Genomic DNA, 16,770 nt, shown 5'->3' with positions numbered 1-16,770 from the left:
CTCCCTGCTGCAGTGACTTCCCTGTTTCTATCATTTTTAATGCACTGTCTGTATTTTTTTTCTTTGAGATCTTTAAAAATGCCCCCAAATCTGCAGCCTTTCCTAGCTGTTCCCCCTCTCTCTCCTTTTTAATGAGTAAGGTTTCTGATTAGACATGTGTGGATTTAGCTTAAGTAATATGTTATTACTCTAAAGACAGCTATTTATAATGCAGTCGCCCCTGGAAGCCGGTTGGGAGGAGTGTGATAAGCATTTGCTATGTGGGACCTCTCCTGCTGAAGCCGGAGTACCTCTACTTGAGTTTTGAAGGCCATTTCTGCAAACAGTGTGTGGGGAGCTGCAGAACTCCCCCCTGGAATAGGCCCTGGTCCCTTTCTTTTGTACAGTGATTCAGACACTGGTTTTGTCAGAACAAATAGTATTATTTTATTAGGTTATTCTCATCAGTGACTCGAAGTGTTTTTCGAGATAGAAGGTCAGAGATTTGGTGGCCCAATATTACCCCTTTACATTTTGGTGCCGGTAACTGGCACAGGAAATAAAAGGAGCTGCGAGAGGCTGCCAGGTCCAAACGGTGGTTTCTGACGGGTGCGCGTGCACCAGCGGCAGCCGCCACAGGCCGGACACGGCTCGCGGTCGCTGGGGAGCCGCAGCAGCAGGAGGAGAAGGTACTGCAGGTTGGAAGGTGAGTGACAGGTGCCCAGCAAGAGGAGCTGGTCTTGCTCACTGCAGCAGGGCTGTAAGGAGGGACAAGGCCCATTTCTTCCCCAGAAAGAGCGGTACAAGCACTGATGGTAATTCTTTACAAACTGAGAGCGTGCATTGCTCCGGCCAGCAGCTCTTGTGCTCCTTCAGCTTATCCTCAGTGCACACATCTCCCTTAATACTGACTTGTGACTTGTTTCCTCACAGAATCAGAGGTCTACCAATTTGTTTTTATATATACAAATAAAGTTTTTACTTTACCCGGTGAAAAAAGTATAAATAAAACTCAAAGAACCTATTAATAGTTTCAAGGATCAAGGATCAATAGTTTCAAGTTTCTTTTTCCCCAAATACTGTCCTTATGTTCATGAGGCAATACTGCCATCCCTATTACCTGCTTGGATCTACACCTTCTCCCTCCTACCAGGGATAGCTAAGGCAGGTGCAGAAGCCTGTTGAGATCTAGGAATTGCAGTATGAACCCTTGAAAACTCAACCTGTTGGACATTTTAACCCAGCTTTTTGTTTGTTTGTTTGCTACAGTCTGGGTTCTCTTCAGGATATTTTTAGCCGTGTGTGCGTTGTAAGTAGTAGCTAGTCTTCATTGTAAATAGCAGCTTATTTTCCTCCATGTTTTATATTAAAAGCCAGTAGCATGATCAGCCATGATTTAATCTTGGGACATCATGTGAGAGGAGCGAGTGAGAAGTAAAGTTGAGCTGGAACAGACCAAAGCTGAGGCAACAAGTCGTGTGTTTCCAGCAGCTGTCGAGCCTGCTCTTCTGGAAGCCCGTGGTAGACGGAAGGAAGGAGCACTGGTTGTTGGGAATGTTTGGCTGCTTTGGATTTTTGTCGCTTGATAGCAACTTGCTGAGAGCTTATTGCTCTCTAAATACACTATAATGTTCTTTGTGTGCCTCGACAGGAATGTTAGCTAGATAGGCAAAGAGTGAAACTCCTGGAGAAAAGGTCAGCCTGCTTGCCAGCAGAACTTAGCCCTTGCTGAAGTTCTGCCTTGTCTTTTCAAGTGCCTTTCAGATTCTAGGTTTCTATCAAAGGGTGATGTGAGTCACTGTGCCTCCCTGCAGAGCAGCGTTTCTGCCCTTGTGCGTCCTCGCGAGCGCTCTGACTCAGCAAGAGCTCGCGCTCTTCTGTCACCAACCGCAGGCCGAGCGAGCACTCAGCACTGCGGGAACAGGGAATTTACTGCCGTGCAGCTGCCTTTGAGCTCCTTCTGTGATGAAAAGTACATCTTGGTTCACCAGCTTCTTTTAACTGTGTCGGCCTGCCTGGCTTTGGTCTGCTGTCTCGTGCACTGGGATCTAGCTGCTGTGTGATTTTTATCCTTTAGGTTAAAAGAAAATAAAAATATAGAGAAATACAGGAGATATCCTGTAATAGTTACGCTTTGGACTAGAGTCAATAACATTCACTCACACTGCTTAAGTTAAGCAAAGGAAATATATCTGAGACACAGGCCCAAACCTGTGCACCGGGTAGTGTTGAGATCAAGAGGTGCAAAATAAAAGTATTTTATGTAATGCCGAATGTTTATTTTCCTCAAGTAAATGGGAAATCAATGTTGCTACTGTCTGAAGAAAGTACTATGGATTACCTGTAATCTCACGATGCTCCCTAACACAAATCAGTTTCCAAATCGATCATGCAGTTTATGGCATTGCATTAAAAACTACTGATGTTTTCCAGATTAGCTCCCTGTTTGAGTGAAAACACTCACTGGAGCTCAGTATAGGTGAAGCCCACACATGAAAATGGTCACTAGAGAAAGGCTTTTGACCAAGCATACCACATGCTAATGAGGAAACTAAGGCATGAAAAATGCAATATCTGATGTTCTCCTGAAACTGGGAAATAAGTTAATTCTGAACCTCAGTGGTCCAAATTAGGAGCCTGTATCAAAGGTGATATAGTATAATTCAAGAAGTGCTCTATTTTTATTCAAAAAGCTCTGACCTTGTTTGTATTGCTGGTAAAACATCTTTCTGTCTCTGTTACAGCCCTGTCTTCTGGGGAAAAAAAAATGGTACTGCTACTCTTGAGGCTTTACGAGGATGGGGCAGAGCAGGTTGAATGAGTAAAGGCTGTAGAATGGGGGGATGTTTTGTGTATAATACTAACCAACCTAAATGTCATGTCATTTACACTGAGGTAGGGGCACTATTAAAATAGAGTAAAGCTGATGCCCGGAGATGCAAGCCTCAGAATCTACTCTTTGCAGATTTTATATTGCTGCAAGCAGTAGATAGGACATTTTCCACTGCATTATAGAAAATGCGTCAGCAAATAAATAGGCTTTTATGACAGTATTTATTGGGTGTGAATCCAATAAGCTGGACGCCTTAGATCTGTGCACTGCAGGTCGCTCTGGGTTGCCTTCCCTTGGGTGCAGAGAACAAGCCATGAAGGGATTGCAGGCAAGCAGCTTTCTTCAAAGACGCCGTCGTGCACTGGTGTGTGTTAAACGAAGCACCTGTCGGGTCTGTACGTCAGGGGTGCAAATGGAAGTGTGGCCAGAAGGAGTACCTAAAATGCCCCCATCTCTCAGCTGTTTAGTTACTGAGAGAAGAGCCTTTTGTTCCGTAGGCAAGGGCGGCAAGGTGGAAACACAAATCCTTGGTTCTTCTTAACCAACTGTTGTGGTGGGCTGCATATTGCAACCCACCTCTTCTAGGTTTCTTACTTCGTTGCCTAGTCACAGGTGAGAACTGTTTTACAAGCCGGGCTTAGCGCTGATCTCATGTATTCCCAGTAAGGACGGTGTATTGTGCCCACAGTACATAGCACAGACAGAAAAATCAGGAAACCTTTCCCACCGTTCACGCAGCGCCGGTGGAAGGGCCTCGCGCGCTTCCCGCTGCGAGGAGCCCTTGCCAGCACGGCAGCTTCCCGCAGTGCGGCAGGCGCTGCAGCCTTGGCACGGCGTGTCCACCGCAGAGCGCTGCCTCGCAGCGTGCGATTGCCACGGGGATGCCAGATTCTGCCACCACGGTCTCCCTTCATACAAGGGTTAAACTTACTATATGCTCTTTCTGAGCGTTGGTTCCGCAACGTTTACTGCAAACAGATACTCTCTGCCAATTAGACTGCATTTGGAGATGAGGAGGAGAGGGAGCAGCATATGTGTGTTGGGTCAGCAAAGCAGTCTTGAACACGAATTCTTGTATCGTTGTGACAAAGATGCTTTGCAGCTCTAGGTAATCCGTATGTACCGAGAAGTAAGATAATATTGTTCCAGGGATGCGGTGCGTGTATCTCGCTCTGGGATCTGATCTCAGATTTTTGGTTTCTAAGCCTAAAGCAAAGTTTTTTAATATCAATATTTAATAGCTGGTTCATTCTTAATTCATTTGCATGCCTCCAGTGAATCAGTGTGATACGTAAGTGAGAGCTGTGACAGGCTCAGATTCAGTGACGTTCACAGGCACTGGAATATATTGCTCATTGGTTAGGTAAGAGGAAGACCTCTGTGGATATTACCCCGTGTACACAAACCCCAGGGTAGCTTCAGGTGATGTCATGACTGCTGACTTTTGTTTTCCTAAGATTTATATTTGGGTCATTTGGGAATTTAAATAGTTGCATTCCTCTGTGACTTTAATTACAGAAACAAATCAGTGCAGTATTGGAAGCTCAGTGATTCGCTGCTTGAATCCTTACTGGGAGCATATAGATAAAACTAAGCACCTTTGAGGCTAAGTGGGTTTTTGACCCTTCCAAGCTGAGAAAATTGCCATGGGGTTTTATGTTCTATGTATGTGTTAAATTCTGTGATTTGATTCCCTTAACTAAAATGTAAATCTTAAAAGTTGGTTTTGGTGGTTGGGCCGAGCAGAGGAACTCCCAATTGCCCTGATGAGCTTGAAGCTGGGTGGCTAAATTCACCCTCCAGAGCTCCAGCCAAAGATATTCCACTATTTTTTCACCAGTAGCCAATGAACAAACTTTGCAGCTGCCAAAACCAGTAGTTTATTCAGCTGGTAAAGACTTTTTTGGCCTTTTTTTTTTTTTTTTCTCTGTCTTATTTATCTTTTGGGTTAGTGTTCAAGAGTTAAATTCATGTGGACATTGAGCTGGGCCCAAAGCACAGATGGTGCTTCAGTTCCTTGCTTTGATATCTGATGTAAGACTGAGATATAAACTGGGGGGAGAGTGATTTGCTGGAAGGATAGGGGTGTACTTGACCTTTGTCATCCCAGGATACTCCAAAATTTCCACTTTTTTCATTTATTTGGGTTTTCTGCTGCTTGAGTTAATTTCCATTGTACCAAAATAAGAAAGAATCATAAGTCTCTTGATAAGTTTCTTGATCTATTTTTTTTATTTGTACTTTCCTGAAAAGATAGTGAATTACTTATATGACAATCAGTACCTAGCAGATGTAACATTACTTTCTAATGTCCTCTATGCAATATTTCTTAATGTAAAAAATAGCATAACAAAAGGAAAGAAAATCCTGGACTTTGGTTTGCCTTGTTTTCTTGTAAAAGAAAGTGAAAAATAATTTGTCACAGGTGAATTGAGATTGCATCCTGCAACTATAGAGAATGTAAAGAGAATTTAAAGAAACCTTTAAAAAAAAAGTTTTACATAGTGTTATCATTCCTATATAAAATAATTTACTATTTTAATACTGTTTAAATAATTTATCTGTATTTAAAACTAAACTTTTAAAATTTTACAATTAGAACTTTTGGCATTAACACTTAAATTTATTTTTAAATATTAAAAAGATTTTTTAATATTCAGTACAATTCAATATAAAAACAGAAAAAGTAATGTACACTGTTCACACAAAGTACTGTACATGATAGCTGAGCTCTAGAGTGAGCTTTTGAAGTTGTCAGAAAAGTCATAGCTTGGTTGTGGTGAACCACTTGGACATCCAGCTTTCTCAGCTCCTCAGATCGTAACAGATCCTTCCCATCAATATATATCCTATTGTATTACATACACATACTGTATACAGTATTTAAATCCCATCTCTATACCTGGGTTTTTACATATTATTTTCCCCAGCATTTAGAGCAGAATACTTTTAGTACATACACTAATATATTTGACATACACAACTTGACAATTATCTTACCAATTTTCTCATCTCAGTGATATGAAAATTCAACTCCTAAATGCCAAATAATGTAATTGAGAAGTCACTCATATTTACAATTTGTAACCATATTGTGTTTGTGTTAGCAATAAGACAGCTAGGTTTCACTTGTCCCCTTGGTGCTCTTTCGTTAGTCCTGGCAAGGCTAAAGGCAGCGTAATGGGCGTGATGCTGACGTCTTAACCACTAATTCATCTGTCGCTTGGTCTGTGACCAAGTAATCCCAGGTTCTCTGTGTGTGGTGGGGCTTCATTTGAAGGTCAGTTACCAGTCTCTGGTTTTTAAGAGTAGGTACAGCCTGCCATTGGTAATAGTTTGTTATCAAAGTGTAAATTGCTTTCCCCATCCTTCTGTATATAACTGTATCTTAGCAAGATGGTTTCTACTGGTAGTCTAAATGGTTTCTGATGGAGAAAGGGTATTCTCATGCTTCCTTTACATAACTTTAATTGCCATGTCCCATGGAAAAGCATACTATTTCTTTTTTTTAAAAAAAAATCTTACTCTGAAGGACCCCAAGACTTTGCAAAGAGCAATGGAATGTTTTACCCTGAATGGCTGTTCAGGGTTAACTGAAGGAAAAATATTAATTCAAATCAGCATTTGCATCAGGAAGCCTTTTTTGGAAATGCTCAGGAGAGCAGCCTGTGTCCCTTGTTATCTGCAGCCATTCACAAATGAACAAGGCTCAGGCAGTGGATCCTCACAGTTTTTTATTCGCATGCAACCTACAAACCAGAAATTAACTGCAGGAATTGCCATGTTGCTGCTTCTTAGTCTTGCCTGAAAAATACCTTCCTCACAGATATCTGAGGCAAGAAGGTTTCACTAATGCAACAGGAGCACTCAAATGCTTTGCCCAGATCTTTGCAGCATGTGTTGAGGTTCTGAATGGTCCTTCAAGAGGACTGTGTTGTGTAAGAAAAATCCTGTCTTGTTCTCACTTGTGGGGAATGGGCTGAGCAGAAAGGATATAGTTTCCTTGTAATGACACGTTGTAGTCACTCAACAGAAAAATGCCTATGCATGCAACAGGTCACATGTTTATTTTTGAAGTCCTGATCTTGATCTCACAACTTAATGACTTGTTTTGCTTTAGATTTGTCATTTATACTTGAGTCTGTAGGGAAGAAACACTAATATACTTTTCCATATGGGGATACACTTAACAATAGAGAGAAAAGTGTATTTTTAATAAATATAAGGCAGTTGAAATCCTTCTTTTTTATGATTGCGTAAAAAAAGCTCAGTAAAGACCAACAAAAGTCATTAGTTGAAAGACTGTCTTTCTGGGGAGAAAGAAGAAAACAACTCATCAGTTACTGTGAAAACTGTTTTAGGAATTCAGGCCAGATTTGTGGGTTGAATCCAGAAAAATACAGACGATATGTGCTGTATCAGCTTAACTTTAAGGCTTCTCGCCTCTCGGAGGACTTCCGCATCCTGTATTAGCATGTATGTTGCCTACACAATGCGTGGAAGGAGTTACAGAGCTGAGGCATGTAGCTCTACTTCAGCTCACTCTAGCAGTCAGAAAGGAGCAGTAACTGAAAGACGTGTGATTTTTACCCTTCTTCCGCTGCTGGTTGTGATTTTATCTATTTGGTTTTAATCCTTTCCTAAAAATAAGCACTTATAATCTCTTCTTCAAATTAAGACGGGCTACCTTCATTCTTTTAAAACAAAGTTAGGAAGAAATTACCTTTCTGACATTGCCTGCCTATTACTTTTTAAAGCAGCCATTTAGTTAAATTTGGGTGCAATGCAACGTCATTCTGGGGGGCTGCCCTGCATGCCCCTCCTCAGCAGGGTGGGCCAAAGAGCTCTCCCAGGCAGCACATTTGTTGAAACACTGCTCTGTTTGCAGGGAGCTGCGGGCCAGGGGTAGGTGCAAGAGGGGACAAAGGAATGAGGACAGTAGGAAGCAGAATATTATTGAAAACAACAATTAAGTAAAGAAAAACCAATCCGATTTGCTACATATCATACCTCAGAGAATCATGTTTTAGCTAGGAGTTAGGCAAAATCTTTAGAGACGGCCTCTACAAAGTTTGGTGCTGACATTAAAATACCAATTGTACAAATGATAGTAAAGACTGAAAAAGCCATCAAGCAGAGTCGATCCACTACAGAGGCTGCGAACTTCCATTCATTGCAAACGGCTTCCTCTTCATCCTGGTCTCTGAATCGGTTTGCGATGTAGCGAACCTCTTCCAAGATCTTAGCCAAATCCGGGTCACCTTCAGAAGGGTGGCCGCTGTGCAGCAGGTTTTCTTCTTCTGTTGGTGAGCAGGTCATCCTCCCACAGATCACCCCTGAATCAGTGGTGGGGGTGCAGTGAACCCCTTCCAGCCCCCTAAACCCGATGTAGAGCATGTTCCCGTTGCTGCATTGCTGCCCGCTCACGGTGTTCATCTCCACGCTCGACAGGCTGCACCGCCGCTGTTTGTGTTGACAGGCAGGACGCACTTTGTCTTCCCCTGGTCTCTTCATCCTCAGGAACCAAGCGCACCAGTTCAGAAGAATGATCCTGGTCTGGAAGAAGATGACTAAGAATAAGCATTGCTGTACACACCTACTGTCCTCAGTAGCTATTTGCATTTTTACAGTTTGAGTGACTGTCTGATCCCCTGCACAGCAGTTTTAGAAGGTGGGACCAAAATTTTCTAATGGAATCATTTGCCAACCACTGAGCCTGCTTTCCTACCTAGCAGGGCTGTTGATGGCCTCAGGCTGCTGTTGAACTATCTCTGAGAGTCATGTCCCAATCGTCCCCCCTTCCTCGATGGCAGTCTTTGTAGTGCTGATATTTGTTAGGCGTGAACAGCAATATTACAGCCCTTTCAGCTTTTACTAGAAACCGTTAATAAAACAATATCATTTATCAAAGAACAATTATTTTTGAACAGTCTAAGTAGCTCTGCTTTGGAGTTGGTGAATCCTTTCACTCATGTCTGCTTTAATACTAATTTTGCTTGGCATTTCTGTACAGAGGTACAAACCTGCAAACAGGTGCTATAATGATTAGACTGGACTGCTAAATTTTACTGGGTTTTGGCTGTGTTGGCCCTTGACTCTCACAACAGTTGATGGCAGATTTTAGAATAGAGATCTGAATATAACACAGGAAAGATGAAAAAAAAATCTTTTTAAAAAATATTGCTAAAAATTTAAATCACTACATTTCATTTTATTGTTTTCCGTATTGTATTAAAGCAGCCTTACAGAAAGTGTGGGCAAGCCAGAGACTGCCTCAGCTCAGATTCAAGGTTCTATAATTTATTTCAGTCAGCTTTCGAGGGCTCATTTCAGTGTTTCTTTTTCAGAGTACCAATGAAATATTATTGTCTCATATAACATATAACTCTTGCACTGTAATTAATATTAGATCTGGTTGATTTATTCTGACTGCATATTGCTATTCAGAGTAGATGTTATATCCAGGCAAACCTCCAAATCAAAGGCAGATCTTGCCTTGTTATTTTATTTCTGTTATTTTGTTTCACCTAGAAGGATAATGTTTTCTTAACTGAGGGCCTGACCTAAAACCCATCAACATCAAAATAAAGTCCAATGGACTTCAGCTTCTCAATATCAAAGCTCACTCCTCAATATCAAATGCTCTGTCCTCTGAGGATGTTTGACCCAATACTAAGTATTTGCCCTTTGTAGGTCACCAAACATCAGTCTAAAGACTTTATTCTCTTCATACAACTCCTTTTTTAGCTTGCTCTCCTAGGACGGGCTGGAGAACTTCCCATTCTCCTGTCGATAGGGTATGTTCTTTTTGACTAGTGAGGATAACAATAACTCACATTTTTTTCAGAGAGCAAAAAGAGAGAAAGATCTTTCTGTCTTCACCAGTGCTTGGTGTTGCCTCATGCTAGGTGAAGTCAGGAAGGCTGGACAACTCATGTTCATCGATATTTGGTATTTAATTTTGTTCTCAACAAAGAAAACTCCAGTAGCAGACCGATGCTTTTTTGAGGAGGAGAAAACAAAAAACACTCATAGAAGTGTATTAGGAAGAAAGCCTTATGCACTTGAAAAAATAACTTTCATTTGTACTCAGCAGAAGTTCTTGACCAGAGCTGCTAAATCAGCAGTGTAAGAGCAGGTTACACTTGAACAACTGTGGCTCTTTTGGCTATTGATGTTTCCTTATTCGCGTCACAAAAACACAGAGCAGCTGCGCAGTCGCACCTCGAGGCTGGCATGTTTCATTTATAATCCCCAGCAGTAGCTGACTCCTTGAAAATCACCTTCATCTGTTTAGTTACGTTTTATCAAAATCTTGAAGTGCCCCTAGCTGTTGTGAAGGACATTCTTAATTTAGAAGTAAGATGAATAGTCCCTCTGTCTGTGATACTAGCTTTCAAAGCAAGATGCTGGGGGAAGGATTTATTTTAATAGCAGGAAGTAAATACAGGTTACCAGATACTGTGTCGCATCTCTTGTCTGGACATTATAAAATGGATAATGCATTAAAATCAAAGCTTACCCATTTAGGCATTTTCCCCCCATCTGGATCGTGGTGGTGATATTGCAGCACGATGACAGTGACAACAACAGAAAGACCCACAATAATCATAGTGCTGGCAAAATACTGGGCTGCAAAGCAAGGGGATAATGACAGCAGTGTACTCTGAGTGATCCTGCGTTGTGTCTGTGTGCATGTCTACGTACACACACGCTCGCTTAGAGTAGGTCTTGATCTACGTGTGCCCATGTTTCTGTTAAGCCCTTTGTTCAGCTTTGCACTAGAGCTACACATGCAACCGCAGGTACTTGGAAAGGTAACGAGCTGTGTTAATTTTCTGAGGGAGGCTGAGGAGGCGCCCAGGAATAACCTTCCGCCACGTTTCATGGAGCGGGGCTCTGGAGCTGGGCTCGCCTTCCCTCTGGGAAGTCTCTCCTGCAGTTGTGCAGGGGCAGCGTGCGGGGGCTGGCTGCATCCCCCTGCGCTCTCCGCAGCTGCGAGAGACGCAGCGGCTTCGCCGAGGGGCCGTGCCTCCCTCTGGCCTCCCTCCCACTCCCCCTGGTGCTCTGCAGGGCACTCTATTTTACCCCAGACCTTTCTCCAGGGCAGATGCAGAGGAAGTCACCGTCCCTACGGGGGACTCCTGTTAGGGCAGCATTATGCAGCCTGGGGGTGCTTCTTGCGTCTTCCCCAGCCAGCCGCCCTGGACCCTGGGCTGTCAGCGCTGCAGCCGCGTCACTGGGGGACAGGCACCTTCAGGCACCTGGGGCGCTCGCCAGGGGCCCTGCTGGAGGCTCGCGCGGGGCTGAGCCCAAGCGCCGCTGCGTCAGCCGAGCGCCGCGAGCTACTGCGTGTGGTGTCCTTGCCTTCCTGCTGGCCTTGGTGCAAAGTCACTGCAGCTCCTCTGACACAAAATAAAAGTGCTTAAAAGCAATATTTAGCTTACCAATTAATGGCACAGAATCAGATGTTGCTGGCATAATTTCAGCCACAAGTAACATGAAGACAGTGAGAGACAATAAAACTGTTATACCTGGAAAATAAACATGAAGTTTGGATTTAGATCAGTGGCTTGCAGTTATAAGGCAGTGATAAGAAGAAAATGAATTTGAAGGGGGGCTGTCAGCAAGATGCATCCTTGCACCTACGCTCATACTCCTATCTCAGACTGGTTCAGCTCCAGGATAGTCGTGATGCTCCATGATACGCATGTGAATGCAAGAATTCTTACAGTGCTTCAATAAGTTTGAGTCATAGCAATGTTTGCAAAACAGTTTAATTATCATTATTTGCTAAAATAACTTAAGATAAAGTACTTCTTGCTGTCTGTCTGCTTCAGGAAGGTGGTGTAATTTTGAGTGTACGAGCGTGAGCCACCTCAGTTCACTGGTGTGGAAGCCACGGTTGTGATAGGATTCTAATACAGCAAATTTATTTTTCAGGACAGACTTTAATTAATATGTGTGAGTGCGGGTGGGTATTTGTTTGTTTGTTTTTTAAGCAATTGAAACCCTGCTGCTTAAATAAGTTAGAAGTTGTCCTGCCTTTTGTTCGATTGCCTGAATTTTTTCCCTCCCACAACTTCAGCCTCCTGTAAGCTCCCAGTAGGGGCTAACCAGGGCCACCATGCTTCAGCATCACACATTGAAATAGTTTATGAGCTAGAAAAGGACCTACAAACTATTCCTGCTTCCCTGCTAAACTCTCTACGTATACTAAAATATAACTACTTTTTTGGTTCAATAATATTTACAATACCATATTAAGGAATTACCTAGTGAGATCTTTTCTCCTGAATCCGCTGGAAGCAGAAAAACTAGTAAGGCAAGTGATGATATCAGGACACAGGGAATGAGAAGATTGAGTCCGTAATAGAGAGTCCTGCGTCTCATAGTGACTGTGAACGTTACGTCTGGGTAAGGTTCTTTACAGCATTCATAAAAACTCTCAGTTCTCTTCCCAGGAACTCCTAATTAGGAGGGAAAAGAAATAAGCTGCTTTCAATGAACTCTATATTAGTGTAGCAGTTACTTTAGATAGAAAAGGATAAATATATCTTTCTAAATTTTACTTAGGTAAAACTACTTCCTTATTAGTTTCCAGTTAAGTGTTTCTTGTCAGACAATAACAGAAGATGAGGTGAAAGATACTCACTGAATTCAGGAAGCAATTTTGTCATTGACTGTTTTATGTTGATTTTCATCCTATGTCTGTTCTCAGACATTTAAATGCCACTAGCTAGATGTTCCAAGTTAAAGGTGCCATGTTTTTTACAAATTCTCTACTCAGTGTCTTGGTTTATATGTCGACAAAACCTGTGAGTTTGTATATCTCTCTAGACAATAACTGGTTAATTAGATTACTGAAGCAATATAAAGCTGTATTGATAAAATTGATTTGAGTAATAGAGTAGTTCAGTAGCTATATGACTCCATAATGCTTGATCTTTATTTACACAAAGGCCCTTTATTAATTTCATTTCTGTCTTTATTTACCAATAATTACCTCCCTCCATTTTGGCAATGGAGAGGAGGCTGCAAATTCACAGTACCTATAAGAAATAATGCGCTTACCTACTAAATCCCACTCCCCATTTGAAATGTAGCCAGAAATGTCTGCTTCTTGCATTTGTAAGTCCAAGGACCAGCCTCCATAGGTCCAGGATCCAAACTTCAGGTTACACTTCTGAACATCAAATGGAAACCAGCGCACATCTATGTAGCATGAGCTTTTAAATATGCCTAAATTGGATTGTAAGCAAGAACATGAAATGCTTGTTCACATCATTCCACGCCTGTTTTGTAACCAGGCCTTGTTCTACCTGGCATCCTCTGGTATTTAGTTATAAATAGTTATATTTAAATACATCGCTAATGACTTAAGATATAGCAAGCAAAATTCAGTCACGCAAAGAGAAGGAATTACACCATTCATTTTTTGATAGACTATTTTTGAACTACACTTACATCTTGTCACATAGTAGGAAAAGATTTAGAGAGGAAAGAGTTCAGATTTTTAGTAACTGTTTGTCAGTTTGAAATGCAGCAGAAAATGCAATCTATTTTTCCTTTTGCTGTTACTGAATAAGAAGATAAGTCCTGAAAGCCCCCCGCCCCTCCTGCTATACATGGAGAGATTCAGTGATAGATTTCTGGTATCAAATGAAGATCAAGCCAGCCTGCTTTCAGACTAAGAACTGTTTTGGTGAAATATAGGGTAAATCATTTCAGATAGTAGATACATCCATGTCACTAAGCTTCTTTTTGTAAAGTGGAATTATTAGTGGAAGAGAGAACTAAACTAATGAAATACATTTTTATCAAGAGATATTACCTTTACTTTAGCAAACAATGTTTCTCTGTGTGAAGGGCTTTTTAAAAACTTATTTCATGCATCCACATTTCCAAAACCAATATATTATGACAGCAGAATTTACATAATTAGTATTGGAAATGTATCTTCTTTGATGGCTTTCATACAGAAATATTTTCAATGATACATCTAGGCTTAAATCTATCCAATGATTGCTGGTTAGATAAATGAAATATTGAAGTATTGATGCAAATTTAAAACTGCACCATACATGAGCTGAGTTACTAAGATTTATCATATCAAAGCAGCTGACTTCTTACCTGGTGGCAGATATTGGCAATGTCCTGAAGAATTGACTAAAACATTTGTATGAAATGTAGCATCAAATCTTTCGTCAGCACTAGAATAGAGAAGCCAAATGAGTTATGTACTCTGTGATTGGCTCAATAACACCCAAGAAGAGTCCGTTCCTTTTAAAAGGATTATTTCTGCCCAAAATAAAACTTGACAGCTTGTCTCTTGGTACCAGTTTTCTGTGGCCTCAGAGTGACTGGCCTGATAATACCGGATTTGTTCCTGATTAACAACCCGCCTTGTTCTGTCCCTGCTCTCCAGGCTGGCCAGGTTTTACTGCCCCTTGGCTCTCCTGGCTCCCATGTGCAAAGTAAGAACTTCATAAAAACTGCTCGAGCATCTGCCCAAGGAGATCTGGTCTCCTCTCGCTGTCCACGTTAGCAGCAGCTAGAGAGCATGGAGCAGAGCAACACTCCGGCCTCTCACCCCATCCTGCCCCTTGCACCGGTCAACATTATTGCTGCCTGTTATATGAAAGACTGCATAATGCAACCCCAGCCTTCACTATCTACCTCAGAATCCACAAATGAAGTTCTGGAGAAAAAAAAAAGAAAAAGCCCAATAGATGCCTTTCTTTTGGCAAAGAGAAAGACATGTGAGAAATTACTGCAAATCAAAGAGATACAAACAGATATTTACTGAAGTGTGCTAAAATGCCAAATCTGTACGTATCAGGTCAAATCCTACTGAGATTCATCTGAAATTATATCAGAATTATAAAAAAAGAAAAGAAAAGAAAAGAAAAGAAAAAAGAAAAGAAAAAAGAAAAGAAAAGAAAAGAAAAGAAAAGAAAAGAAAAGAAAAGAAAAAAGAAAAGAAAAGAAAAGAAAAGAAAAGAAAAGAAAATGTTAAGATGTAACGTAACAGAAATTTTATCATTCCATGAAGCAGTGAACACTTTGTGGCTATCTCGAAAATCATATAACCAAAAAGAAGCACTTTTAATGAATCTAGTATAATTAAGGTAGAAGAGGGCCACACATGCCACCAGCACAGTCAGTCCTGGAATTTGTACACAGCCCAAGGTCTAGGTTCCCTGACTAAAAAATATTGATAAATTGGCCCTGTTCACTTCCCCTGCTCATAATCTAAGGAATATAGCATTAAATAGAACCAAAAAGCCTTAGCTGATGTAGGGGAATAGATTAATATATTTAGGTTGTTATGTTGATGATTCAAATGCAAACAGAGATTTTCTTCAACTATTTAAAAATAAATGCAGTAGCACAATAGACTAGTAGTAAAATTTAGGATAGCTCCTGCAAGTTTCTTTCTACTAGGTTGCAGCAAGATGTGTAAGGATTCATTACATATTAAAACATTTATTCATTAAATTGAAAAATTAATTTATTGTTCATTAATTTCTTTCAGCTTGTAATTGCAGATGCACATCCCTAGGGAAGTGTATAGAAATTGCAAGCATCTATCTCAAAATGCCATGTCTCTATAAGAGAACATATTCACATTCCCAATGCAATTTCTCACAGGAATGAGAAGTCATTTTAAAAAGCTTTGTCTTCTGACTATCCCTGAATAAGATTTTGGAATAAATGTGTTCCAGATAGTAACACTGTAGAATAATTATTGTATGACTGTGTCATAGTTAATACGATATAATTATAAAACCCTGTATTAATACAAAAACATAATGTTCAAGTATTAAGTTATAATTATGATTTTATATTGTGAATGAGCTGCAGTTAGCATATATTTAGCAGTATTACAAAGAAAAGTAGAAAATTTCTACAAGGGCCTTATAATTTCGTATACACATAGACCTACTGAGGCATAAATCCTCAGACACATAAATTCAATTACAAATTCTCTCTCAGGTCTGTGGTATATGTGAGGGAGGGATTTACGTGTCATAACTCATTTCGTAAAGGTCTAACCTGCGCTTGCAGAGTATCCATTTTATTGCATACACACTGTTGTTCAGCAGGAGGATGGAAATGAGTGACTGATTTAGTCGATTCTCCTAAGAATGCTCTCATTTGTGACAGTGTAGCCAGGAAAAAAATGCTTAAGAGCAAAGAAAATTACAGCGAAATATACATTAATGGGAATTAATGATGCAGGAAGCTGCTCGGGTTGCCTGCTGCCCCACCTCAGCTGCAGGACACCTGAGCAGTGTGTGTAGGCTGGCACGGACTACAGCAGCACTAATTGCAGTGCTTAAAGCAGAAGCAAGAAGCAATCCTGACGGCAGTGAGAGCAGGAATGGTGAACCCTGGTAGAGTTCACCCCAAATCATTTAGCATTAGATGTCCCCATGAGAGAAGTGCTCAAAGCCATTAGCACAGCAGTAGTGTAGGCCCTGGAGAGAAACAGGCGTGTGGCTGGCAAGTGCTGTCACTGGGAGCTGTTAGGACAGGTACTGTAATTCAACAACACCTGTGACAGTGGCATTAATCATCAAGGCAGTCCTCAGGGAAAAAGGGCAGTTAATTGTGGCTGACATATTGGGTACAGCTATTGTATTGGTCTTGCTGAAACAAAAAGCAGCTCCTGAAATGGGGAGGGGAATCAGGCTGATGTACAGAGAAGGGCTGTCTTCTTAGCAACATATGGTAGGAAAACAGGAGAAAAAAGCCATCAAGAAGACAAAAGCTTCATGCAAAAGCTTCGTGTTTGTCTCCATGAAAAAAAAAAAAAAGGCAATAAAAAAAGTGTTCTATGTCCCACAGAAGCAGCAGTAAAACATGTGCTGAGCAGATGTACGGCCTTTCCTACCCGGGGCGTTGTGCAGTCAGGCCCACAGTAATGATGCAGGAAGGCAAGTTGTTCAGAG

The 16,770-nt window shown here is 41.2% G+C and overlaps 1 protein-coding gene and 1 long non-coding RNA gene across 2 annotated transcripts in view; both read right to left on the bottom strand.

Annotated features, from left to right (window-relative positions):
- Window positions 1-4,950: 4,950 nt before the first annotated feature.
- On the bottom strand, window positions 4,951-6,009 carry LOC148596398 (uncharacterized). The gene is made up of 2 exons (XR_015913147.1): window positions 5,881-6,009; window positions 4,951-5,848 (listed from the first exon to the last, which is right to left on the bottom strand). It is a non-coding gene; the product is annotated as an uncharacterized LOC148596398 (long non-coding RNA).
- Window positions 6,010-7,695: 1,686 nt separating this feature from the next.
- The window catches only part of CHRFAM7A (CHRNA7 (exons 5-10) and FAM7A (exons A-E) fusion), a 34,077-nt gene continuing 25,002 nt past the window's right edge, over window positions 7,696-16,770 (bottom strand). Inside the window, exons 5-10 of the mRNA XM_088520268.1 lie at window positions 13,946-14,025; window positions 12,887-13,054; window positions 12,088-12,282; window positions 11,260-11,346; window positions 10,335-10,444; window positions 7,696-8,368 (exon numbers count right to left, since the gene is read on the bottom strand). Coding sequence (XP_088376394.1) covers window positions 7,850-8,368; window positions 10,335-10,444; window positions 11,260-11,346; window positions 12,088-12,282; window positions 12,887-13,054; window positions 13,946-14,025 — 1,159 coding nt within the window. The 3' untranslated portion in view covers window positions 7,696-7,849. The remainder of the gene's footprint in view (window positions 8,369-10,334; window positions 10,445-11,259; window positions 11,347-12,087; window positions 12,283-12,886; window positions 13,055-13,945; window positions 14,026-16,770) is intronic.

The sequence above is a fragment of the Tinamus guttatus genome, unplaced genomic scaffold (genome assembly GCF_059628265.1).
Source record: "Tinamus guttatus ecotype Peru unplaced genomic scaffold, ASM5962826v1 Tinamus_guttatus_pri_ptg000004l, whole genome shotgun sequence".
Lineage (NCBI taxonomy): Eukaryota > Metazoa > Chordata > Aves > Tinamiformes > Tinamidae > Tinamus > Tinamus guttatus.
Note: the sequence above shows the minus strand (reverse complement) of the source record. Positions and strands in the feature narration are given on the sequence as shown.